A 27,995-nucleotide genomic window follows, 5' to 3' on the forward strand; every position below is an offset into this window, starting at 1 on the left:
AGCTGCACGCCCCTGAAGGCCTAACGTCGGCCATGTTGGTACTTCTGGCTGGGCTTTGTGGGAGACCACACGTTACACTGTATACTGCAGTACTACGGTATAGCAGCACACCAAGCAACTAAAAAAGGAAAAAAGGGGGGGTTAAAAATATCAAATCCAAATGTTTTATTATATCACCACACCAAAATATAAAAGTGCAAAGAAAAGAAAAACTTGCCTGGACCGGAAGGGGTTAAACAGCAGAATTTAGTAACCAGACATAATGCACGGTGTGGGCTCCCAAAAACTGAAACGAAGTAGTAGTAGTGCAAGCGCAGCAAACATAAGACCGTGAAGCGCTACAAAACTACACGTCCCAGCATGCCTTGCACTCACAGTCGGTTACTTGGCTCTGGGAGTTGTAGTTCTGCCACAGGCCGCAGTCATATACTGACCGACACACAGGACCCTGTGGAAGGCTAGGGGTGACGTCATCAGGCTCCTCCTGGGAGCGGCGCGGTGATCACTGCGCATGCGTCGTTCTAAGTCAGTGTGTCCCCTGGGTGAGCTGCGCGCGGTGAGTGTGGCCGGCGCCATAATTGTCGCACAGATGGTGACAGACTTGGTCGGTTTTGGGCTTGTTCAGACTTTGGCTGGTGCGGGTATGCAGGGAGCTCTGGTGCACACAGGACGGTTTATGTGTCACGGTTTGGCTCTCTCCCACGTGTCCCACTCACCTGTGTTATTTCCTCAGGCCATGAGGGCGCGCCGTGCAGAGCAGTTGTTGCGCAGGCCACCAGGACAGGCAAGGATTGGATCTGGCTCCTGCTGGTTGGGTCCTAGTTAACCCCTTAGTGCCCAGGCCGGTAATGGCCTTAAAGGGATTGTCGGTGACCCCAAAAGCACCATTTTAAATGTTATATTCCCGCAGTGTAAAATAAAACCTCATATTCTCCCTCCTCTTCGGCGCCAGCCGTCCCATGATGTTGGTATGCCACGTGAGCGCTGCAGCCAATTAGTGGTCGCTAATAGGCCGCAGTGCTCACATTTCTCCTTGACAAGCAAATAAAGTGCGAGGACTGCAACCGCTGATTGTCTGCAGCACTCACGTGGCGGTGCAGGAGGTAAGGAGCTACGATCTTTATTTTACACTGGAGAATATAGTCCCGGACTCCTCAAGATCAGCGATCATTCTCTCCCTGACTGGAGCGAGGTCTCTGCGGTACAGAACGCCGTCCATCAGGTGTCAGGAATGAGATGTGCTGTGGCTCCGCACCATCCCTGTCCCGCACCGTCCCTGTCCCGCACCGTCCTTGTCCCCGCACCGTCCTTGTCCCCGCACCGTCCTTGTCCCCGCACCGTCCTTGTCCCCGCACCGTCCTTGTCCCCGCGCCGTCTCTGTCCCCGCGCCGTCTCTGTCCCCGCGCCGTCCTTGTCCCCGCGCCGTCTCTGTCCCCGCGCCGTCCCTGTCCCGCGCCGTCTCTGTCCCCGCACCGTCTCTGTCCCCGCACCGTGCCTGTCCCGCGCTGTCCTTGTCCCCGCGCCGTCCTTGTCCCCGCACCGTCTCTGTCCCCGCACCGTCTCTGTCCATTTTGGTGGATCTAGGGCAAAAGTCGCTACAATTTTTCTCAACTCTGAGTTGCGCAAAAATGTTCAAAGACCGAAATTGCTTTGCTGAACCATGGCCGTAGTATTTAAGAAGGGATTCTCTAAGGATATGTGTCCACGGTCAGTTAACGCTGCGTGTTTGACGCTGCATGGGGCCGCAGCGTCAAACACGCAGCGTCCAGATGTTCCAGCATAGTGGAGGGGATTTTTTGAAATCCTGTCTCCACTATGCGTGGAAACACGCACGCGGCGGCCCTGCAACTCCGGACATGCTGCGCGTCTTTTCAGATCGCAGCATGTCCATGTTCCTTGCGGCGCCGCTAGGAATATCACAGGGCCCTATGCGAGGAGTGCGATGATCCCGGATGTGTACAGTTAACACATCCGGTATCATCGCGTCCCAGAAGGGGGCGGGGCTTAGCGCCGAGCGGCTTAGCTGCTCCGACGATGCCGCCGGCCATCCTGAACGTGGACACGCACCCTAAAAGTGGACAACCCTTTTAATCCTTTAGCAACATTCAATTTTGATCTCAAAGGGAATCTGTTGGGTAAAGCTGCTAACTTGCAGGTGTAGGGATAATCTGCAGGTTAGTAGCATTAGGAAGTTGCCTGACCGCTCAACTGAAAGTGCAGCACGTGGGAGAAATGAACTTTACCCCTCCCTGGAGCCACCGGCTTTCAGTCATAAAGGAGCAGTTGCAGTGATCGGTAACAGCACAGAGCGGCTGCTCTCAGCACACCCCAGCACTTTCACTGACAGCCAGCGCAGCAATACATCAGTGCTGTCAGTCACAGTGCCGGGGTGTGCTGCTGACATCCGCTCAGTACAGCAGTACATAAATGCAGAGGCGGCTGTCAGTCACAGTGTCAGGGTGTGCTGCTGACAGTCGTTCAGTACAGCAGTACATAAATGCAGAGCCGGCTGTCAGTCACAGTGCTGGGGTGTGCTGCTGACATCCGCACAGTACAGCAATACATAAATGCTGAGCCGGCTGTCAGTCACAGTGCCAGGGAGTGCTGCTGACAGCCGCTCAGTGCAGCAATACATAAATGCAGAGGTGGCTGTCAGTCACAGTGCCGGAGTGTGCTGCTGACATCCGCTCAGTACAGCAGTACATAAATGCAGTGGCGGCTGTCAGTCACAGTGTCAGGGTGTGCTGCTGACAGTCGTTCAGTACAGCAGTACATAAATGCAGAGCCGGCTGTCAGTCACAGTGCTGGGGTGTGCTGCTGACATCCGCACAGTACAGCAATACATAAATGCTGAGCCGGCTGTCAGTCACAGTGCCAGGGTGTGCTGCTGACATCCGCTCAGTACAGCAATACATAAATCCAGAGCCGGCTGTCCATCACAGTGCTGGGGTGTGCTGCTGACATCCGCTCAGTACAGCAGTACATAAATGCAGAGTCGGCTGTCAGTCACAGTGCCGGGGTGTGCTGCTGACATCCGCTCAGTACAGCAGTACATAAATGCAGAGCCGGCTGTCAGTCACAGTGCCGGGGTGTGCTGCTGACATCCGCTCAGTACAGCAATACATAAATCCAGAGCCGGCTGTCCATCACAGTGCTGGGGTGTGCTGCTGACATCCGCTCAGTACAGCAGTACATAAATGCAGAGCCGGCTGTTAATCACAGTGCCGGTGTGTGCTGCTGACATCCGCTCAGTACAGCAATACATAAATGCAGAGCCGGCTGTCAGTCACAGTGTCGGGGTGTGCTGCTGACATCCGCTCAGTACAGCGATACATAAATCCAGAGCCTGCTGTCCATCACAGTGTCGGGGTGTGCTGCTGACAGCCGCTCAGTACAGCAGTACATAAATGCAGAGCCGGCTGTCAGTCACAGTGCCGGAGTGTGCTGCTGACAGCCGCTCAGTACAGCAGTACATAAATGCAGAGCCGGCTGTCAGTCATAGTGTCGGGGTGTGCTGCTGACAGCCGCTCAGTACAGCAGTACATAAATGCAGAGCCGGCTGTCAGTCACAGTGCCGGAGTGTGCTGCTGACAGCCGCTCAGTGCAGCAGTACATAATTGCAGAGCCGGCTGTCGGTCACAGTGTCGGGGTGTGCTGCTGACAGCCGCTCAGTACAGCAGTACATAAATGCAGAGCCGGCTCAGTGTGGACTCGCAGTATACTGAGCAGTGACTGTAGCTGCGCTGGCACGCCTGTACGACGGAAGGCAGCAGCTGCACAGAGGAATATGGTTAATTTTCTGCTGGGTGCTGCACTTTCAGTACTGAGGTTGGTCACCTTCCTAGAACTTATTAGGCGTCATTAATTCGTCCGTGTTGCACATGTGTTCTGTCCATGTTTTTTACAGATACAAGATTTGTATATTCTAATCTATGGTGCTGTTCACATGTCCTTTTTTCTGGCAGCACTGATGACAAGGGCCAATACAAGTGTATGGGTCTGTTAAAAACATGTACAGGACATGGATGGTGTCAGTATGCAATCTGTGTGCTGTGCATGTTTAACATTGCAAAGTATAGGAGAGACTGTCGTTTATTTTTTCATCCATTCATGGTAAAAACGGATACACTGATGACACACTGATGGAATAAACGGATACACAGACCGTACACTGATGACACACTGATGGTATAAATGGATACACGGCCCATACAGTAATGATACACTGATGGTAAAAATGGACATACGGACAGTACACGGATGACACACTGATGGTAAAAATGGACATATGGACAGTACACGGATGACACACTGATGGTAAAAAGGGATACATGGACCGTACACTGATGGTGAACATGGATCGTACACTTATGGTAAAAAAAGGACACCCGGACCGTAAACTGATGGTAAAAATGGCCACACGGATGCACGACACTGGTAACACCGGTAATGCCATATTGCATTTGAAGAGCCCCCGACATGCCAAATCAACGGAAACCATACCCCTCGAGGAATTAATTTTGGGGTGTAGTGAGCATCTTGAACCCAGAGCTTAATTATGGAACTTTATAAGCCTTTGAGGTGAAAATGAATATTTTTTTTCCACTAATTCTTCTTTAGCCCCAAAATTTACATTTTCATAAGGGTTTATAGCGGAAAATGGACCCAGAAATGTGTAATGCATTTTCTCCTTAGTATGCAAATCCCCAGTATGTAGTCAGAACCTACTGTTAGGGCTCACTGCAAAGCTCAGGTGCAAATTTTGCTGGTATAGTTTATGGGCACCATGGCACTTTGTCAAAGCTCCTGAGGTATCAGAACCTCCCCAAAAGTAACCATATTTTAAAAAAAAAAACTATAACCCCCAATGAATTAATCTCTATGTACAGTGAAGCATGCTGACACCATTAGCGTGTCACAGAATTTTATACCATTGGGCCTAAAACAATGACATTTTCACCTGTTAAAGAAGCCCTCTTCCCATCAAAGTTTTTCATCTTAATATATTGCAGTCATCATATTATACAGCACTGTGTACTTACAATTGCTCATTTTGCCTTTCTACTCACAAAATTCTTATATTTTCTCTGCTCTATGCAGAAACAGGAAGTCTCTTGTCCCTGCAATTATCATTCCCCTTTTGAACTCCTGGCCACAGCTGCTTCGCTTTCCTCCCTGCCAGCGACTTTTGCAGTGACTCATGACTCATACAGGGAAAATTGACCTCCTGTTTCTACATAGAGTTAAAAAGGATTCAGCTAGTCCGTTTTCAATCACGTGTTATCATTGACCTATCTGGGTAGAAAGGCAAAATGAGCAATAGTAAGTACGCAGTGCTGTTTAATATGATGACTGCAATATATTAAGAGGATCAAAACTTTGATGGGAGGAGATGGAGGAGGGCTTCTTTAATTTAAATTTAATTTAAAGTTTCACAATTTCTTTCCAATGTGCCAGTGCCCCGTGTGTGGAAGTAAACTACTGTTTGGGCACATGGCAGGGAAGGAGCGCTGTTTAATGTTTGGAGAGGCGATTTTCCTGGAATGGTTTTGATACACCTTTTTGAAATTACACCCCTCATGGATGTAGTGACTATAGGTGTTGTCCAGAAATGAGCACACAGTTATAGGTTGGAAAATCCCTTGGGTCCATCAAGTTTGACCTTTCTCCACCACTTCTACACTCTATCGCTAGGTTATGCATATGATACAATCGTGGTTGGAGAGTGAAAATTGCAAATCTTTTCTATAGTGGCCAGTACATTGTGGCCAGCTTGTGATTCTGGAAACACGCACCCCATAAATTACGGTAAGTTGGGTGTCCTAGCTTCGGAAGGTTGGGGGATTTGGATTTGGGAGTACAGATTTCCCTACATTTTTTTTTTTTTTTGTGGAAGGAGGAGCCATGTCGCGTTTTCCAGCTTTTGTGACACCAGAAATGTGGAAACCTACTATATTTCTCTTTATTGATGAGGGATCTGATCAGAGACTTGTTTTTTTGTGGGTTGAGTTAAAGTTTATATTTCTAGCATTTGAGGTACGAAATATTCTGAATAATTTTTAGGCCTCATTCAGATGTCTGTTTTTCTCGTACGACGGCTAAACCTATTTTTCACGGATTGTACCGGTCATAGTCTGTGGGGTCATCCACATGTCCGTGATTTTTCACAGACCAAGCTGTCTGCGGAAAATTGTAGAGACTTGTTTGATTTTGATCTGAGGGTCAAATCAAACTTGGCAATGCAAGTACGGTGACATCGGTGTGCAGTCTGATTTTCACGGACTGTCAGAAAGGGGTAGAAGTAGAAACTTTTTTTATTCTTCGCCTACGAGAAAAAAAACCTGATGGCACTGAGATCTTACATTAAGCATCCTATTATTAGAATGCAATCCGCAATTTTTGTGCACATGTTGCGTTTTTTTCCGGGAAAAAAAAAAAACGCATCGCGGAAAAAAATGCAGCATGTTCATTAATTTTGCAGAAAACCTCCGGATTTGCCACTATATAATATAATAGTGGAAAGCTCCAGAAAAATCTGCATAAAAAAAGTGATAAAAACGCGAGCGGATTTATTGCAGAAAATGTCCGGTTTTGTTCAGGAAAATTCTGCAAAGAATCCTGACGTGTGCACATAGCCTAACATTGTTTTTGCTGTTTTTTTTTTTTATGATGTTCACTTTAGAGGCTAAATAATGTCACAGTCTTATAAGTCGTCGATACCAAATATTGTGCTTTTTTTGGTTTACGTTTTGTTTTTGCATACCAAATGTGTTTTAATTGTCAACATATTTTCTGAAATTTCATTCTTTATTTTTTCTATTCTTACAATTTATTTTTACGTTCTTTTGACCTATCCTCACTAAGGGACTTGAACATTTTATAGAATGATCACTGGCCAAATACTTGTACATTGCAGGGTATTAGACCTGTCAGTGTCACATTGACAGGAGGCTTGTTAGGCTATGTGCACACGGTGCAGATTGGCCACTGCGGATTCGCAGCAGTTTTCCATCAGGTTTACAGTACCATGTAAACCTATGGAAAACCAAATCCGCTGTGCACATGCTGCAGAAAATACCGCGCAGCATGTCAATTCTTTGTGCGAATTCCGCAGCGTTTTCCTCAATAGGATTCCACAGGTCTAAAACCGCAGGTGAAATGCCCACAAAAAACGCAGGAAATCTGCGGTAAATCTGCAGGTAAAACGCTGCGCGTTTTCAAAAACGGTGCAGAAAAATCTGCACACTAATCCGCAATGTGTGCACATAGCCTTAGACTCTTATTGCAGGATCTAATAGGCCACCATACCTGGCAGACCCACTGGTCAATCTTTGCCCAACCATTGGTACCATCGGTAGGGGTGAGAGAGGGAGAGGTAAAGCAGCAAGACCTTAGCTATAACTATGAAGTAATAATGCGACAACACCTTCCTGATCATGACGTACATGATCTCTGTCTCCTGCCATTGTGGCCACTGCTAGCTACATCTTGAAAGTGTGAACAACTTCAAAGAGGAGCCAGAGATTAGCATGAGCTGCACCAACAGTGAGTGCATGCCCGCAGGGCTCCTCCAGTGTCCGTGTGCAGGCCCGCAGGGCTCCTCCAGTGTCCATGTGCACGCCCGCAGGGCTCCTCCAGTGCGTGTGCACGCCCGCAGGGCTCCTCCAGCGTCCGTGTGCAGGCCCGCAGGGCTCCTCCAGCGTCCGTGTGCAGGCCCGCAGGCCTCCAGTGTCCGTGTGCAGGCCTGCAGGCCTCCTCCAGTGTCCGTGTGCACGCCCGCAGGGCTCCTCCAGTGTCCGTGTGCACGCCCGCAGGGCTCCTCCAGCGTCCGTGTGCACGCCCGCAGGGCTCCTCCAGCGTCCGTGTGCACGCCCGCAGGGCTCCTCCAGCGTCCGTGTGCACGCCCGCAGGGCTCCTCCAGCGTCCGTGTGCAGGCCCGCAGGGCTCCTCCAGCGTCCGTGTGCAGGCCCGCAGGCCTCCAGTGTCCGTGTGCAGGCCCGCAGGCCTCCTCCAGTGTCCGTGTGCACGCCTGCAGGGCTCCTCCAGTGTCCGTGTGCAGGCCTGCAGCTCTGTCTATATCAGGGACGGTGAAAGATATGCAAATCGAAGGGTGTAACGTTGCACCAGGATATTGACCACACCAAGGGTGCACTGAAGTGCTCTCATTGGTATATGAATTAAAAGTGAATTTAAATTGTATGTTACTGGTATGAATGATTTTTATAGGAACTAAATCCGATAAATAAATGTTGGCAGAGAATCTGTCTCCAGTTTTTTCTATGTTCTCAGAGCAGCATGATGTAGGGGCAGAGACCCTGATTCCAGTGGTGGATCACTTTCTTTCCTGCTTGGTGCAGTTTGGATAGAATGCTGAGCTGTGTATGACCTCACCCACATTCCTGATTGGCAACTCCCTGTGTACATTGTCAGAAGCTGACAATTGCATGGCGGCGGAGCTACACAGATTAGCCTGACTGAGCTGCACATGAGACCTAGTCCTCTAGTGATAATCTCCTGCTCATAAAACACTGATTGCATTGAAACTACAACACAGAGCCTAATAAGTGACACATTGTTGGAATCAGGCTGCCTCTACATCAGAATGAATAGTAAAAAACTGCTGACAGATTCCCTTTAGGTAACTGATTTTTGCAGTTTACGGGTGACACTCTCTGTAAATTCTGCTTATTTCATTATTTATTGCAAACAGCAGAACGTTTGTAAATTCTGTTAATGATCCTAATTAGTAATGGAGGGTTGAGTAACTTTAATTGCACCAGTATATTGTGGATCTGCATTTCTCAAAGTGAGCTAACAATTGGAAAACAAAATATTTTTAATGAAGATTTTTTATTTTTCTTTCTGCCATTACCTAAATTATAAAGTTTAAACCCGTATCTACCCTAAAATACTGACATTATTTAATTGGATTTACATGATAGATCTTAGATCTTCTGCATTTGTGTTTTGTAATTTTTCTCATAGGATTACAGACTTGAAAAAGTTGTAGTTGTAAGATGAGTTCGGAAGCATCGACACATCCTGCTAACGGGAAGACCACGGTGAGTGTTTTGTTAAAAATCTGCACTTTAGACATTGGTACAGAAATGTCAATTTACTGTGAAGCCCATCTGATGGCACAGATGATGCTGGTGGAGATCAGGATCTGGCATGACCCTTTGTTAGCCGCTAGTGGAGTCTGGCAATGGCAATGTTGGATGGAGCAAACACTCCTGTGTATGGGAGAGATGGCTGCAGGCTGAATAGTTTGCTATCCTTCAGCTGACAGCTATCGAGAGTGTATGGGTGGGACTAAAAGAGGACCTGTCATTGCCCCTGATTGATGGGTCACTTTACAAGTATTGATTTAAGTACTACATTTAAAATGCCTCCTTTATCCACAGCCTTGTCAGAAATAACCTGATTTGCATCCGATTTCTAGCGGTTATTCTCTTCTGTCTGCGGACCCAGGCTGGCAGATATTTTATTCAGCACCTTGCTGTGTTGGCAATGATGTAGCCTGTCGGATAATGTCATTTTAGGAGATCCCCCTCCCCTACCAATAAACACCTTTCACATTTGCTCCCACGATGGAGTTGTGAGCTATAGGAAAACATTGTTATTTTGTCACAAGTAACTTAAAGGGGTTGTCCTTTCAAAATCGATAAGTCTGCAGTCACTCTGTATGAAAGCAGACTTATGAACCTCCCCGGCGCACGCACTGTGCACTGCGAGGATTTTCCGGTATGCCTCATTCCTCAGTACCCTCCCTTAACTTCCCTGCGAGTGGCAGTTGTGTATCGCCCTCCGGACTCCTCCTGCCGTCAGTTTCTGGATCATTTTGCCACCTGGCTTCCAAAGTTTCTATACTGTGACATCCCCACTCTCATCATGGGGGACTTTAACATCCCCATTGGTGATCCCCTTTCCTTATCTTCTGCTCACCTTTTATCGCTAATTTCCTCCTTCGGCCTTTCACAGCTTACTAATTCTCCTACACATGAAGACGGGAATACTCTGGACCTGATCTTCTCCCGACTCTGCCCAGTGTATGACGTTACTAACTCCCCTCTTTCGCTCTCTGACCACAACCTACTTTCATTCTCTGTAAACTGAAACCCTGCTCAGGACATCCCCGCTGTATACACTTATAGAAATATACATGCCATTAATACCCAGAAACTTATGAAGAATTTGCAGTTATCATTGGCCCCAATCTCCCCACTTTCCTCTCCTCACTCGGCACTGAAACGTTATAATGAAACACTGCAAAGTGCCCTGGAGGAGGCTGTACCACCTACATTTAGAACACCTTGACACAGGTGGAGACAACCCTGGCACGCTCTGCAAACACGTTTTCTCCAGCGGTGCTCTAGGAGTGCCGAACATCTGTGAAAAAAATCCAGTATGGCCAAAGATTTCATCCATTATAAGTTTATGCTTAAAACATACAACTCTGCCCTTAACCTTTCCAAATGCCCTACTATCCTAAACATCTCTGACACTTTTCACTCTCCCCAATCTAACAGGAAAATGAAAAAATTTGAATCCCCCAAGTGCACAGTGCGTGCACTGGGGGGATTCATGAGTCTGCTGTGATACAGGGGGACTGCAGACTTTTCGCTTTGGACTGGACAACCTCTTTAATGGGGTTTTCCAGGCAGACTATATTTATGACCTATCTGAAGAGCTTGGCGCTCCGTTCTCTGGTCTCAGGTACTACAGCTCAGCTCCTATTGAAGTGAGTAAGAGCTGAGCTGCAGTACCCAGGAACAATAACTGCACAGTGTACAAAGCAAGCAGATTGGTGGGGTGTCATGCATTGGATCACCACCAATCTGTTATTGATGCCCTGTCCTAAAGGTACCGTTACACTAAACGACTTACCAACGATCACAACCAGCGATACGACCTGGCCGTGATCTTTGGTAAGTCGTTGTGTGGTCGCTGGGGAGCTGTCACACAGACAGCTCTCTCCAGCGACCAACGATCAGGGGAACGACTTCGGCATCGTTGAAACTGTCTTCAACGATGCCGAAGTCCCCCTGCAGCACTCGGGTAACCAGGGTAAACATTGGGTTACTAAGTGCAGGGCTGTGCTTAGTAACCCGATATTTACCCTGGTTACCATTGTAAAAGTGAAAAAAAAAAAAACACTACATACTCACATTCTGATGTCTGTCACGTCCCCCGGCGTCCACAGGGTTATGCGCTGCTGCTCAGAGCTTCCTGCACTGAATGTGTCAGGCCGGCAGTAAAGCAGAGCACAGCGGTGACGTCACCGCTGTGCTCTGCTTTACGGCCGGCGCTGACACAGTCCGTGCAGGAAGCTCTCGGCAGCAGCGCGTAGCCCTGTGGACGCCGGGGGACGTGACAGACATCAGAATGTGAGTATGTACTGTTTTTTTTTTTTTTAACTTTTACAATGGTAACCAGGGTAAATATCGGGTTACTAAGCGCGGCCCTGCTCTTAGTAACCCGATATTTACCCTGGTTACAAGTGAACACATCGCTGGATCGGCGTCACACACACCGATCCAGCGATGACAGCGGGTGATCAGCGACGAAATAAAGTTCTGGACTTCTAACTCCGACCAGCGATATCACAGCGGGATCCAGATCGCTGCTGCGTGTCAAACACAACGAGATCGCTATCCAGGACGCTGCAACGTCACGGATCGTCGTCGTTCTCGCTGCAAAGTCGCTTAGTGTGAAGGTACCTTAAGGATAAACCATCAAGCCTGGAAATACCTTTATCCTTCTTTCCAATTCCTTTTTAGAGTCGAATCTGTCCCTTTGGATTTGGGCAGAAGATAGAAACAATACGCCTTTTCCAAGGCCAGTATCGGCCATTTGTAGGGCAGCCATGTCAGTCCTGTAGTCCAAAAAGTATGGTAAGTGCTCAATCAGACTTCTGAACTTTTATATATTTTAAACAATTTACAACGTTGGCTTTACTTTTCCCCACAGGAGACCTTCTTCTATAAGAGACACACACAGATGGGATTTCATAATGCCATCAGTATAACGGAGGAGGACAGCCGGTGCAGTATATACTAATACTTAAGTTTGTGGAGAAGCTTAGATATGTCATATGCATGAAGAATTGTTTATGGCTTTCCAGGTGTTGGCATCGATGGCCTATCCTAAGCATAGGTCTTATGTATAGGAATATTGGGGACTATCAGAACAGTAAAGGACCGCAGTATTCGCTGGTGGACCCCAATCTCTTCTTCGTAGTTCCTACCACATTGCTGTGGTTTTATGAGGACACTCAAGCCCTTTATTCTAAACTCATACAATTCCTTAAAGGGATTGTCCATTACACAGACAACCCCTTGTCAATCACTTTTTTCCCCTTGTCAGTCACTCCGGCGCCGTTGCTCTCCCGAGGCTCACGTGACATTGACTGCAGGCCTTGCATGACATAAGAATCAGCGGCCGCTTCACTTTACCCACCTTCAAACAAATCAGACATCCAGAGAAAGTGAGAGGACAGCCGCAGCTCAGTTCCTCCAGATGTTGGTTGTGGCCAAACGAGGGGAGAGTTCAGTGGCTGCAGGGATGGCGTGACACAACAATGTCACATGAGCCCCTGGAGAGCCAGTGCCGATGCCGCTGGCACCAGTGGGGAGTATACATGGTATTATTTTACTAGGGGAAAACTTAGGAATTGAGAAGAGGTTATCTGAGTTGTGGACAACATCTTTAAGGATTTATGGGACTTGGCCAGGATTAGAAACTAAGGGCCCGATTCATGATGGAGTTTACATCAGATGTTTTTCCTAAAACACCTTAAAATATTGCAAAATTTTGTATCTTTTGACATCTTTTACATCATTTTCTGCCAGCTCTTCCAAAGTGGGTGAAGGTAGGACAGGGGGGTGTTGGAGCGTTGACAAAATTGTCCAAAGTTGTGGCGTAACATACGTCAGAAATATTACTCCAGTCCCCAACTATCTGGCAGAGAAGCGCACCGATTGTTGGATGTTCCTGTTCATTAAGTGGTGTGCGCCTCTTAATGAATGGGTGCCTCTTACTCCAGCACACTTATCATTAGACTGGTGAGCACAACCCCTGTCTTACTGAATCTGGCGCAGATAATTTGCGTTTTTTCCTAGGAGCAGCACTGTGTCTGTCCATGGCTGTTTGTGGTATTGCTCTTTAGTCCCACACACTCGTAATGCAATGAGCCGCAATATTAGACACAGCCCATGAATAGATATGCTGTGGTGTCCAGAGGTGGGGAAAAGGTTCTTTTTTTCTACTTTTCCTATCCTGGCCAACCTTTCTGGATGTGTTCCCACCCATAAATTGTGTCCTCCCGGCTGTATTGTACTCCTGGCATATTAGTACTGTAGAGTTTCAGAGTTACAGGAGCTGAGCCCCTATTTCTTCATTTTAATGTAGCTGGAAGATCTGCGGAGCCATAATTTTAGCATGTGCATATGGCGGGCCTTCTGTCATTCAGTGACCGGCAGGAGGATCCATTGCTATGCAGATAAATATAATTTAGGCGCTCTGTTAGGACACTTCTAACAATCACCTGCATCAAGTACTGCTATTTTTTCTTTAATCCTTTGGTAATGTGTAGGTATCGTGGCTGGTTAGTCAGAAGATTATGCCATGTTGTCTTTATATGGGAGAGGCCAGCAGATCAAAAAATCTCTTCAGAATGGTCAGAGAAGATTTGGAAACATCCCAGGTAGTCTCATTATAATTTCTTTGCCTTTTGAATGTTATTTCTGAACAAGGAAGGCTACTTTGAAGAACCTAGAATATAAGACATAATTTCATAATTTCAGTTGTTTTTTGTTAAGTATATAATTCCACATGTGCTAATTCATAGTTTTGATGCCTTCAGTGTGAATGTACAATTTTCATAGTCATGAAAATACAGAAAAATCTTTAAATGAGAAGGTGTGTCCAAACTTTTGGTCTGTACTGTATGCCAGGAGCTCCAAACATAGGGCTTAACGTGACGCCAGAGCCTTATATTTCTGTGAATCTTACCCCAATACGCTAACTGGTACATGTGCAATTCCCCATATGTCTCTCTCATCATAGGATCCAATCTGTCCTACAGAAAGAAGAAGCAAGTAATAATAAATCTACAGATTCAGCCAGTGCTCCAAGTAGTGAAGGTCACAAGGAGGTGCTACAGATTTTGGGGCATATTCAAAAGTCTCTTTCATCCAGTCTCATAAGGTAATGGAGAGATCAATAATATGTTTACTGATATATTTCATCCTTATCGGCAGACAAGCAGTTGTGGTTCATTAGTGTCCTAACCTCTACAAGTACATTTCACTCTCTGCCTAATGGCCCCCAAACCCAAACTATAACCCGAGGATCAGGTGTCATTTATACGGGATGCTGCCTTCTTTATCCTCATTGTATCTTCTAATGATTTTAGAGAGCAAAAATGCAGCTCTTTAACATTCCTCCAGGTCAGGAAGCCACATGATTTGTAAAAATTCTGAGTCTCCAGAATGTTATTTTATGGGCTGGCAGGCCTTGCTAATAATTTTATATATGTTTCTTATTTCAGCGTCACCATATCTTCATGTTTAAAATGGGGTTGATACAAAATGGTTTGTCAAATCTGGTGCCGAAGAAAATAATTGATCTGCACACACCTGACCTCAGCACAGTCTTTATAGTGTTTTCTAATAGCTCTGTATTTAATTGAAACAGCTTTTTCAAGGCAGAACTTACAAACCAAATCTGGACCCCGCATATCTAAGCCCCCCTGTGGCTGGCAGATGTGGAGCAGGTTGCTTTGTAAAAGTAACTTATGACATAACGGTCATTGGTCGTGTTCGTTGTACTCCCTCCCGGCACCCGATCGCTGACTGTATGGATTTTTTTCTCTGTTGCTGATCATATCATATCAATGGTCTGTCAACTTATGTCTTTATTGCATTAACACTTTGGCCTTTCAGTTTACGTAGTTTGATGGAAATATTTGCTCAGCTTTACTGTTAAAAGAACAAATGCTATAGAAATTGTTGTCCACTGTAACACATATCCATAATTTTCCCCTAGAATAACACGTTGGACACTCATCAAATTACTTAATCGATTATACATGAATCTTCAGCTCCAACGTGGACAAGTGGCCACTCTTGATGAAGTATCTACTGCGGTGAGACACCCATAGTCTACATGCAGCTTTTATAGGTCCAGTTAATGAGAGTTTTGCAGTAGATTTAGAGAATAACCTGGTAAAGAGGAAACATTGCAATTGATCTTTCACTTTAGGATGGCAAACGTTGTACTGTAAGGTAACACTTTTATTTTCCACTAATACAGAGGCTCATGTCGACATACTGCAGGCTAGGGGAAAAGGTTCTTGATTCTCCTATAGATTCCCTTTACCCGGTTTTAAGTTGTGCTACAAAATTCCCAACACTTTAATTGTTTCTTCAAAATTATTCATGCAGCAGTCCCCAATGGGGAAGAATTACTGTTAAGTAAAGATACAACTCCTCTAAGGCCAAAGGCCCCCATACACAGTAGAAAAAAGTGTCATGCACATTATGGGGAGACTAAGTGCAAAACAAGGGGAAGAGGAGGAGGAGGTCCAAACGCTAGGGAAAGGGGGAGTGGATACTCTTAGGCAGATCTAATAGCACCCTGCCTCCCCTATCATTCCTATATTGGTTCCACACCAATCGCCAAGCAGGAACCTAAGCCCTGTATATCCCTAGAGCTAGGCCCTGAATAGGGATGGGGGGGATGAGCACTGGTCAGTCCCCATTGAATACTAAAGATAAGAGAGCCAAACAAGGGGGAAGCAACTTTATCTTGAGGAGACTCAGTGAGGTAACACCAAACATCCTCCAACAGCACCAGAGAGGAAGTAAGCCGACTGCCATAGCTCCAAGCCTTCACAAGGGGAAAATGTGAATATCACCGGCGGCTCCCTGAAGCAGGCTGGGAGTCTATAAACACCCAGGTCCAGGTGTATCAATTAGAGCTGAAGGGAGGTTGTCACTGGGTCCAAAAGTCAGAAGGATTAAGAAGGCGTCTGCATTGCCAAACGCAGAGATTTTCTGACGACAGATGCAGAGCGACTGTCTGTAGCATCTGGCACACCCGTGACATATAATTTGTATTGGGCCATTCATACTCTGCCCTTTTGCCCTGACACATGATATGGAGGGGTGAGGTCCTGCTGTTGGAAATTCAGCAGCTGATCCTATAGTTCTCTCTGGAGATAAACTGAAGCCATAGGTGTCTGACAGTGGCCCTCTCACCGAGAACTCGGGCATGCTTGGCTGAGCTGGGCTATCCTGTATATGGGGGGTCGGGAGAGATAGCTGTGAGCTGTCTAACGTGTATGGCTGGCTTTACTCTCGGCTCCTGTAAAAGTTTTTCAGGCTCTTAGAAACTGTATGTTAACTTGATTGTTGGAGCACATGGATTTCCCAGGTATTATTATTATTATTATTTCTTTTTGGCGCACCATTTTATTGTGTTTTGCTTATATACTGCCATCATATTGTGCAGCGCTTTACAGGCATTATCTTTGCAGTCCCCATCTAGATTTTTGCTTTTGGAGTGTGGGAGGAAACTTGAGAATATATAAGAAACCCACGCAAACACAGGGAGAACATACAAACTCATTGCAGATGTTGTCCTAGGTGGGATTTGAACCCAGGACCCCAGTGCTAACCACTGAGCCACTATGCTGCCCAATGATTCCATGGTGCTGTACATGAGAAGGGGTTACATAGAAAAAAAAAGCTAACAGTGACAGACCGGTACAGAGGGGAGAGGCCTTGCCCTTGTGGGCTTACAGTCTATAGGTATCATTGATCTTTGTGAAGGAGTTTACCTCGGGTTATTGGGTTTTCTAGTCCATTTCATTGGGGGGCACAGATGATGACCTTGGGTATATAGTGGTAGCTTCTCCTATCAGCTACTCCCATTTTGCAGACACAGAGTTAAACCTGTTTTAGCTTGGTGTACTTAGCAGGGACATTTTTTTTTTCTATTTTCCTTTTAGGCTGGTAATACTGGGTTGACCAGATTTCTCTGATACCCTATTTGGGGGGTTGTATAGTGAGAGCTGACCCCACTGTTATCTGCGCTACCTGTTTTGAAGGAAAGGAGGCACAGTGGAGCACCACAGTCCCTGTGCCTTGCCAACAATCGGTTCACCCAAACGTCCAGCCAACTATTCTGCTCCTCAGGAGATGAAACATGGATGAGGTGACCCTGCAGGGAGTATACTTGGTATAGGTGCTTCTATTCCTTAGTTAGCTGTTGGGTGACCACTATCTCTCCAGGCTTCTCCATACACAGAAATGTCTGCATGTGTTTTCAGTGGAGCCGGTAGGGTAAACCACTGTTGGACTCCTGGCACTGGCTTATCCAATGGGAGAACAAAAATTGGGCATTTCAATGCTTGAGAAGCCATTTTAAATGATCAGCTTAGACTGTCCGGGAGTCTTATACCTGTAAGGAAAGTTTGATCATGTTTTATAGGAGCACAGTAGGGCAGCCGGTATATGAATATCCAGCAGCCAGTTGGCATATACCAGTTGTGCCGCTAAGAATGAGTTCCTCATGTCGGGAGCCACTAATCCATCTGAATCCCGTGAACCCAGCAATGGTGAGAACTTGACTCTCTGGGACCGACCCTGCTAATAGAAAGTACGTAGAATCTTAGTCTCTGAAGAAAGTAAGTAGAAGGGAGAAAGGGCCAGCATGAAACCAATACAGATATGGGAGTAGATCTATCATCTTAAAAATATTTATCATTCCCAATATAGAAAGTGGAAGGGGGTCCCTGTTTTAAGTTTCTCATTGACCTCAGTTAGAGGATCTATGTTCACCTGCTGATATTGTTCTAAGCCAGGGGAAATCTGTACACCTAAATAGTTGAGTTGGGGAGACGCAGACTAATCCACTAGGAAAGTTCTAGAGAAGTGGACTACGGCTGAGCGACTGAAAAGCACCGAACCTCTGTATCAAGTCCAATGGAGATGACCGGGAGGGGCCAGCATCTGCCAAATAAACGTAATAAATGTCTACAGACTAAGACACTTTTTCTACTATAACCTTTGTGGTAATTCACATGATTGATTTGGATTGACGAATGGCAGCAGCCGGAGGCTCTTTTTTTTTTTTTTTTTTTCAAATGGATTTTGATATGTCCATATTTATTAGGACCCTAGCTATTGGGGCATGTATAAAATTTTAAAGCGGTTATCCACCTTTGGAGATATTTTTTTTCTTGCTTAAATTCATTAAATTGGGGCTAAAAAAATCATTTTTCCAATTTGGTTACATTAAAAATTTTGCCCCATTTGCCTCCTATAGTCACTTAATTACACTGTCTGTTGCTGGTTGCAGAATGGGTTAACAGATTGGGCCACATCTTCATTTTATCACATGTGTTGGGGACATGATTCCGTGGCACTTACTATTATATCAGTATGACAGGTTCTCCTCCTCTAGTTACTGCAGCTTCCTCACAGACTGCACAGATCTCCACTCCATACTATGGCTGGACGCAAAAGAGTATACAGACAGGACGTTTTCCGGCACATGACAGCTGTTCTGATCAGCTGACATGTGCTGCTAACAACTGCGGGAGGAATCGCGATCCACCTGCGGCTGTTAATCTGTTAAATGCCACTGTCAAATGCTGACAGCGGCATTTAGCATGCATTTCCGGCAATCACACTGGAAATCCGCCCATCGGTGACACCCGTCACATGATCGCGGGCCACCAATGGGTTGGCATGACAACCAGAGGTCTCTTGGAGACCTCTATGGTTGTCACTGCCGATTGCTATGAGCCCCACCCGGTGGTCAGCGCTCATAGCAAGTGAGGTATTCTGCTACCTGCAGGCGATCTGATCATCGCCTGCATGTAGCAGAACAGATCGGGTTATGGCAGCTTCTAGTCTCCCATGGAGGCTATTGAAGCATGCCAAAAGTGAAAAAAAAATATTTTTAAAAATATAAAAGTATATACAGTACAGACCAAAAGTTTGGACACACCTTCTCATTTAAAGATTTTTCTGTATTTTCATGACTTTAAAAATTGTACATTCACACTGAAGGCATCAAAACTATGAATTAACCATGTGGAATTATATACTTAACAAAAAAGTGTGAAACAACTGAAATTATGTCTTATATTCTAGGTTCTTCAAAGTAGCCACCTTTTGCTTTGATGACTGCTTTGCACACTCTTGGCATTCTCTTGATGAGCTTCAAGAGGTTGTCACCGGGAATGGTTTTCACTTCACAGGTGTGCCCTGTCAGGTTTAATAAGTGGGATTTCTTGCCGTATAAATGGGGTTGGGACCATCAGTTGTGTTGTGCAGAAGTCTGGTGGATGCACAGCTGATAGTCCTACTGAATAGACTGTTAGCTGCTTTTTTCTTGCCATAATACAAATTCTAAATAAAGAAAAATGAGTGGCCATCATTACTTTAAGAAATGAAAGTCAGTCAGTCAGAAAAATTGGGAAAACTTTGAAAGTGTCCCTAAGTGCAGTGGCAAAAACCATCAAGCGCTACAAAGAAACTGGCTCACATGAGGCCCGCCGCAGGAAAGGAAGACCAAGAGTCACCTCTGCTTCTGAGGATAAGTTTATCCGAGTCACCAGCCTCAGAAATTGCAGGTTAACAGCAGCTCAGATTAGAGACCAGGTCAATGCCACACAGAGTTCTAGAAGCAGACACATCTCTACAACAACTGTTAAGAGGAGACTTTGTGCAGCAGGCCTTCATGGTAAAATAGCTGCTAGGAAACCACTGCTAAGGACAGGCAACAAGCAGAGGAGACTTGTTTGGGCTAAAGAACACAAGGAATGGACATTAGACCAGTGGAAATCTGTGCTTTGGTCTAATGAGTCCAAATTTGAGATCTTTGGTTCCAACCACCGTGTCTTTGTGCGACGCAGAAAAGGTGAACGGATGTACTCTACATGCCTGGTTCCCACCGTGAAGCATGGAGGAGGAGGTGTGATGGTGTGGGGGTGCTTTGCTGGTGACACTGTTGGGGATTTATTCAAAATTGAAGGCATACTGAACCAGCATGGCTACCACAGCATCTTGCAGCGGCATGCTATTCCATCCGGTTTGCGCTTAGTTGGACCATCATTTATTTTTCTCCTACGCCTCATTGGGGGACACAGGACCATGGGTGTTATGCTGCTTGCCACTAGGAGGACACTAAGTAAACACAAAGAGTTAACTCCTCCTCTGCAGTATACACCCCTTGACTGGCTAACTCCTATAAATATCCCTAATGTACTGCCATGAAGGGAACATATGATGCACCGAAAAAATCAACCCTCACATCAAAGCCATAAAGTAAAAAAATACAATCTTTATTAAATGCAATACAATATATATACATATTAAAATCAGATAATGGCGGGTGAAATACCCAAGACACAGGACAAAAGGTGGGTAACCCAGAGCAACAGTTCCATAAATAGCATTGTTAGTAAAGGCAGAATAAGCCAGCAAAGTGCCTATGTGCAATTACTCATGTATAGCACACATAACAAAGGTAAATAGTAGCATAAATAGCATTACTAATGAAGGCAAGATAAGCCGAAAAAGTGCCAGTGTGCAATTAATCACATATAGAGCAAATAATGGTGTATATATTTACCAGCTGGAGAGCTCCTGGGGACCCACCACACCCGACGCGCGTTTCGCACCAAAATGCTTCGTCTGGGGGTCACATAGGCACTTTGCTGGCTTATTCTGCCTTTACTAACAATGCTATTTATGGAACTGTTGCTCTGGGTTACCCACCTTTTGTCCTGTGTCTTGGGTATTTCACCCGCCATTATCTGATTTTAATATGTATATATATTGTATTCCCTTGACTGGCTAGTAACGATTCAGTTCTTGCTTAGTGTCTGTAGGAGGCACTTGGGTTTGTTCAGACCCCACCATTTATTATTTTATTTTTATTTTCTGTAAATTTTTATTTTTTATCTAATGGAGTGAAGGGGGCGACGGACTCTTTTCCAGGGTCCGCTCTCCCCCAAACCATCAACAGGCGAGCACGGCGAGTATACCTCCCCGTTTCTCTCCTGCGACGTATGGGGCACGCCTAACCTAACCCGGGGCGACGGTTCCTACTCGGTCCCAATCTCCCCCATTATAGGAGGGCGAGCACATAGAGTATAAAGGCCCCGTCTCACTAAGCGATTTACCAACGATCACGACCAGCGATATGACCTGGCCGTGATCGTTGGTAAGTCGCTGTGTGGTCGCTGGGGAGCTGTCACACAGACAGCTCTCCCCAGCGACCAACGATCAGGGGAACGACTTCGGCATCGTTGAAACTGTCTTCAACGATGCCGAAGTCCCCCTGCAGCACCCGGGTAACCAGGGTAAACATCGGGTTACTAAGCGCAGGGCCGCGCTTAGTAACCCGATGTTTACCCTGGTTACCAAAAAAAACAAACAGTACATACTCGCCTTTCGGTGTCCAGGTCCCTCGCCGTCTGCTTCCTGCTCTGACTGAGCCGCCGTACTGTGAGAGCAGAGCGCAGCGGTGACGTCACTGCTGTGCTCTCACTTCTCACTGTACGGCCGGGAGTCAGTGAGAGCAGGAAGCAGACGGCAAGGGACACCGAAAGGCGAGTATGTACTGTTTGTTTTTTTTGGTAACCAGGGTAAACATCGGGTTACTAAGCGCGGCCCTGCGCTTAGTAACCCGATGTTTACCCTGGTTACCAGTGAAGACATCGCTGGATCGGTGTCACACACACCGATTCAGCGATGTCAGCGGGGCCTCAACGACCAAAAAAAGGTCCAGGCCATTCCGACACGACCAGCGATCTCGCAGCAGGGGCCTAATCGCTGGTACGTGTCACACATAGCGAGATCGCTATGGAGGTCGCTGTTGCGTCACAAAACTTGTGACTCAGCAGCGATCTCGCTAGCGATCTCGCTATGTGAGACGGGGCCTTTAACTCTCATGTGCATCTCCCGGGCTCCACCGCACTCAAGCCCTCACCTCGGCGTCTTGTAGTCCCCACGGTAGCCGTAAGTCTCTTGCGGCAGGCACATCCGCACGGTGGCACAGCCATAAGTCCCCTGAGGCAGGCACATACGATGCTCTCATCCCCCGGCGCAGGGAGGACAGATTGAGCTGGAAGCCGCACTGAGGCTCTGTGAGTATTCCCCTCCTCACGCTGCGGCGTTGGAGGATGCGGTCCGGGTCCCTGGGGAGAGGTGCCGCTGTTGCCGCAGCGGCGATCGTTCGGCGCTACACCGCGCCCGCAGGCGCATGCCGCCAGCAGCCTGAGTAAATTTAGTCCCCGGCTTTTCAGCCGGCCTAGGCCGCGTTGTGTAATTCCCGCCCACCGCTGAAGCTCCGCCCACCGCTCAGGCGCTTCTCGTTCTGAACGAGAACAGCCCTGCAGATCTCGGCCGCCATATTGGGTCTCCCTCTCCTGCGTGGAACGCTGCAGAAAACGCTTTCTCTTCCTCCCTGGGGACACCGACACAGGACCGTGGGTAAGCTGCCCCTTCCTATAGGGAAATTCTTAACCCCTTCTCTGCAAAATCCCAGGCTAGTGCAGTATTTTGGAGGCAGACATACAGCTATGTCTCAGTCTAAGGAGGCAAAAAGGGGCAACAAAAAGCACACTGTCTTTTTTACCGTATGTGCCACTTGCAATTCCTCTTTGCCGCGGGCCCACAGTACTCCCTTGTGCCAGAACTGTGACCCGGCCTGTGCGCAGCCACCTTCTGCCGCTATCTCCAATGTCGCCACCGACCCCGCCGAGCCTAACCCTCCTGTGTGGGCCGCGTCCCTGTCACGTTCAATGGAATCCTTAGTCAAGGCATTGGACTCTTTCCGAGGGTCCTCCTTGAGCCAGAACTCACCTCCGTCGGCTGCGACGGACTCTGGTGACGGTGCGGGGCCGTCCGACCACAGGGGGCGTACCGTTCTACGGGACTCCCGGGGTTCCAGAAAAAGGACCCTTCCCTCATCTCCCATACATGCCCAAGCTTCAGCTTCTGCGAGCTCATCTTCTCGCTCTCCCTCCCCTGAGGGTCGCAGCGTACGGGACTTATTATATGAGTCGGAGGAATCTTTAACCCAAGACTCCTCTATTGGTCAGGAGACACTTGACTCCCTTATTGAGGCAGTCAACAAAACGTTAATGGTGGACGACGAATCTGCTTCCTCTTAGGAACACGTATCTTTTAAAAAGACTAAACGCGTCCAAAAGATACTTGCTAATCACCCTGAGTTTCAGGACATTATCCAAAAACACAGGGAGCACCCTGAGAAGCGCTTCACGGCTCAGAAAGCCACGGAAGCTAAATATCCTTTCTCTAAGGATCTGGTCAAGGAGTTGCTTTTCTCACCTTCTGTGAATCCGGCCGTATCGCGACTCGCATCCAAAACGGTCTTATCCCTATCAGACGGTTCATCAGTCAAAAATCCCTCTGACCGTCAAATTGATTATTTGGCTCGCTCAGTCTTTGAAGTCTCAGGAGCAGCTCTTCTTCCATCCTTTGCAGCTACCTGGGTAGCTAAGGCTATGGTGGCCTGGGCAGAGGTGTTAACCTCTTCCGTCCACGGCAGTACTCTTCCCCCAGAGGCGGCCAGACTAGCTAGCCAGATAGCTCAGGCCGGAGATTTCGTGGTTAACGCTTCCATAGATGCGGCGAATTGCGCTTCGCAAGCAGCGGCAAACGCAATTTCCATCAGGAGGGCCTTATGGCTCCGCGATTGGCGAGCAGATTCTGCTTCTAAGAAGTCGCTGACTTCTCTACCTTACCAAGCGGGTCGTTTATTCGGGGAGAAACTAGACCAAATCATTTCTGGCGCTACCGGAGGGAAGAGTAAATTTCTTCCCCAGCAAAAACCGGCCCGGCCTTTTCGGAATCAACAGCAGTTTCGATTCCGGTCCTTTCGTAACAACTCCAGTTGGTCCTCCTCTTCCCCTGGTTCGGGACGACGGGACAACAGAACTTCCCAGGTCTCATACAGACCAAACCATTCCTGGAAACCCAGCCCGAGACCGTCTGCCCCTAAGCCGTCCGCATCCCTTAAACCTTCCACACAATGACTCGTTGGCGTGTCCGACGGACACCGACAGAGTAGGCGGACGCCTTCTTTCGTTCCGTCAAAATTTGCTCTCGGTCGTTCACGACCAGTGGGTCAGAGAGCTTGTGTCCTTCGAATACAAAATCGAGTTTTCTTCCATCCCCCCCCTCCGCGTTTCTTCCAGTCATCCCCCCAAATCAAAGGCATCACATCTCTTTCAGGCCATACAGGCGCTTCAAAGGGACAGGGTCATCGCTCCGGTCCCTCGAGACCAAAGGTTCAAGGGGTTTTACTCCAACCTTTTTGTGGTCCCAAAGAAGGACGGGACTCTACGGCCCATACTGGACCTCAAACTGCTGAACAAGTTCGTACGGGTCCGACACTTCAGGATGGACTCGCTCCGTTCTGTTGTCGCGTCCCTGGAAAAAGGAGAGTTCCTTGCATCCATAGACATCAAGGATGCTTATCTACACATTCCAATTTTTCCTCATCAGCAGTTCCTGCGCTTCGCAGTCCAAGAAAAACACTTCCAGTTTGTGGCCTTGCCCTTCGGACTTGCCACCGCCCCCAGAGTCTTCACAAAGGTCATGGCGGCTGTCATGGCCATTCTTCATGCTCGGGGAGTGGTAGTCCTACCCTATCTAGATGACCTATTAATCAAAGGTCCGTCCCAGTCCGCCTGCGAGGAGTCTGTCAGCATCACCGTGGATTCTCTTTCTCGCCTGGGTTGGAAGATCAACTTCGAGAAATCATCCCCAGTGCCGGCTCAGCAAATCTGCTTCCTCGGCATGATTCTGGACTCTTCCCGCGGGTTGGTCATTCTCCCTCCAGAGAAGGTTTTATCCTTACAACAGAGAGCGCGCAAGCTCTCCCGCCCAGTCCCTCACTCCATTCGCTTCACGATGCGCATCCTGGGAAAAATGGTTGCGGCAATGGAAGCTGTTCCATTTGCGCAGTTCCATCTCCACCCTTTGCAACAGGCGCTCCTGTTAGCCTGGGACAGGAGCCCGAATTCCCTCGACCGTTGTTTTCGCCTGCCCCCGCCAGTCAGGCAGACCCTCAGGTGGTGGACGCTACAGTCCTCCCTGAACCAAGGGAAGTCCTTTCTTCCTGTGCGTTGGTTAGTGGTGACCACCGATGCCAGCCTCTTGGGCTGGGGCGCAGTTTTCAATCACCACACGGCACAGGGTCGTTGGTCCACAAGGGAGTCGTGTCTCCCAATCAATATCTTGGAAATTCGAGCGATCACTCTTGCCTTACGCAACTTTCACCACCTTCTCGCAGGCCATCCCATCAGAATACAATCCGACAACGCCACGGCCGTGGCGTACATCAACCGACAAGGGGGAACCCGCAGCAGAGCAGCCATGCTCGAAGTCTCCCACATCCTGCGCTGGGCCGAGACCAATCACTCGCTCATCTCGGCAATCCACATACCGGGCGTGGAGAATTGGGAAGCGGACTTCCTCAGTCGCCAAGGTCTTGCCTCGGGCGAGTGGTCCCTCCATCCGGAAGTCTTCCAGCAGATTTGCCTTCGCTGGGGGACGCCGGATGTGGATCTCATGGCCTCGAAGTTCAACAACCAGGTTCCCCAGTTCATTGCTCGTTCCCGCGATCCTTGCGCCGTCGGGGCAGATGCCCTGGTCCTGTCGTGGCATCGGTTCCAGCTGCCATACATATTTCCGCCTCTTCCTCTGCTTCCGAGAGTCATCAAGAAGATCAGAGCAGAGGGGAGACCGGCGATTCTCGTCGCGCCCGACTGGCCGCGCCGAGCATGGTACGCGGAACTCGGCCAAATGGTCACCGACACCCCCTGGCGCCTTCCAGATCGCACGGACCTTCTCTCACAGGGCCCGTTTTACCACCAGAACTCCGGGGCCCTGTCTTTGACGGCGTGGCCGTTGAATCCTGGATTTTAGCCCAAGCCGGATTCTCTCCAGTGGTTTCTTCTACCATGATTCGCGCTAGGAAACCCGTATCCATGCGCATTTATCATCGCACCTGGCGCATCTTCTTTTCATGGTGCCATACCCATGGACGTTCTCCCTTGGTCTTTTCCATTCCGTCCATTCTGGAGTTTCTCCAATCCGGTCTAGACTCAGGCCTTGCCATAAGCTCGCTCAAGGGGCAGGTGTCCGCGTTGTCCGTCCTTTTCCAACGGAAGATCGCTTCCAAACTGTCCGTTAAGACGTTCATCCAAGGAGTCTCCCGAGTGGTTCCTCCCTATAGAATGCCTTTGGCGTCATGGGATCTTAACTTGGTTCTCGGAGTTCTTCAGGAGGCCCCTTTCGAACCATTGCAGGACATTTCTCTCACCCTCCTTTCTTGGAAGGTGATCTTTCTCGTGGCGATTACGTCAATCAGGAGGGTTTCTGAGTTGGCGGCTCTCTCTTGCCGACCCCCCCTTCTTGATTTTTCACTCAGACAAGGTAGTTCTGAGAACCTCTCCTTCCTTCCTACCGAAGGTCGTCTGCTCCTTTCATCTAAATGAGGACATTGTCTTGCCGTCATTCTGTCCGGCACCAACCCATCGTATTGAGAAGGCTCTCCATACTCTGGATATGGTTAGAGCCCTTCGGCGGTACATCTCTCGCACGGCTCCCTTCCGTCGGTCGGATGTCCTGTTCGTGCTTCCGGAAGGACACAGGAAAGGTCTACCTGCCTCGAAGGCCACTCTAGCCAAATGGATTCGATCCACCATTCAGGAATCTTATCGCGTCAGGAACACTCCTGTCCCAGCAGGGATTACGGCGCATTCGACTCGGTCGGTTGGCGCTTCTTGGGCCATTCGGCACCAGGCGTCTGCACAACAGCTTTTTAAAGCTGCGACTTGGTCCAGTCTGCATACCTTCACGAAGCACTATCACATCCATACCCAGGCTTCGGCAGACGCTGCCCTCGGCAGGCGTATTCTGCAGACAGCGGTACCTCAGTAAGCCAGTGGTACATGGGGTTTTTAGCAGTGCAATTGCTCCCCACCCAGGGACTGCTTTAGGACGTCCCATGGTCCTGTGTCCCCCAATGAGGCGTAGGAGAAAAGGACATTTTTGTGTACTCACCGTAAAATCTTTTTGTCCGAGCCAATCATTGGGGGACACAGCACCCACCCTGTTAGCCTATTGGCTAGTTGTTGTTGGTATTTTGTTCCTTAGTTTTGGACATAGTTTGCATGTCTTGGTTTTACTCCTACTGCTTTACTACCGAACTGAGTCGTTACTGGCCAGTCAAGGGGTGTATACTGCAGAGGAGGAGTTAACTCTTTGTGTTTACTTAGTGTCCTCCTAGTGGCAAGCAGCATAACACCCATGGTCCTGTGTCCCCCAATGATTGGCTCGGAGAAAAAGATTTTACGGTGAGTACACAAAAATCTCCTTTTCAACAGGACAATAACCCCAAACACACATCCAGGCTGTGTGAGGGCTATTTGGCCAAGAAGGAGAGAGAGTGATGGGGTGCTACGCCAGATGACCTGGCCTCCACAGTCACCAGACCTGAACCCAATCGAGATGGTTTGGGGTGAGCTGGACCGCAGAGTGAAGGCAAAAGGGCCAATAAGTGCTAAGCATCTCTGGGAACTCCTTCAAGATTGTTGGAAGACCATTCCCGGTGACTACCTCTTGAAGCTCATCAAGAGAATGCCAAGAGTGTGCAAAGCAGTCATCAAAGCAAAAGGTGGCTACTTTGAAGAACCTAGAATATAAGACATAATTTCAGTTGTTTCACACTTTTTTGTTAAGTATGCAAATTGTCTCTTCAGAGAGGAAGAGGACCAGAACTCCAGTGCCACCTATTGGAAGTAGCAATCCTAACAGTCAATGTCGACCCTTTAACGAGCCTTGTCACATGACTTAGGATAATAGCCAAGCCAGAATCTCAATTTGCAGACACTGTGTTTCGGGGTACTGCCCCTCGTCAGTGCAAAGTGGAGATCTGGT

At 47.9% G+C, this 27,995-nt stretch overlaps 1 protein-coding gene across 6 annotated transcripts in view; it reads left to right on the forward strand.

Annotated features, from left to right (window-relative positions):
• Positions 1 to 411: 411 nt before the first annotated feature.
• GPAT2 (glycerol-3-phosphate acyltransferase 2, mitochondrial) overlaps positions 412 to 27,995 on the forward strand; it is a 129,770-nt gene continuing 102,186 nt past the window's right edge. For 2 of the 6 annotated variants that reach the window (XM_077262933.1, XM_077262938.1), the window contains exons 1-7: positions 412 to 556; positions 8,986 to 9,062; positions 11,781 to 11,894; positions 11,971 to 12,044; positions 13,595 to 13,705; positions 14,068 to 14,208; positions 15,049 to 15,148. In XM_077262933.1, the coding sequence (XP_077119048.1) occupies positions 9,018 to 9,062; positions 11,781 to 11,894; positions 11,971 to 12,044; positions 13,595 to 13,705; positions 14,068 to 14,208; positions 15,049 to 15,148 (585 nt within the window). In that variant the 5' untranslated portion in view covers positions 412 to 556; positions 8,986 to 9,017. Of the gene's footprint in view, positions 642 to 669; positions 785 to 1,047; positions 1,104 to 5,688; positions 5,809 to 8,985; positions 9,063 to 11,780; positions 11,895 to 11,970; positions 12,045 to 13,594; positions 13,706 to 14,067; positions 14,209 to 15,048; positions 15,149 to 27,995 lie in introns of those variants that run through there. The other 4 variants (XM_077262935.1, XM_077262934.1, XM_077262937.1 and 1 more) reach the window with 4 other exon arrangements.

This window comes from Ranitomeya variabilis, chromosome 5 (assembly GCF_051348905.1).
Source record: "Ranitomeya variabilis isolate aRanVar5 chromosome 5, aRanVar5.hap1, whole genome shotgun sequence".
In the NCBI taxonomy this organism is placed as follows: Eukaryota; Metazoa; Chordata; class Amphibia; order Anura; family Dendrobatidae; genus Ranitomeya; species Ranitomeya variabilis.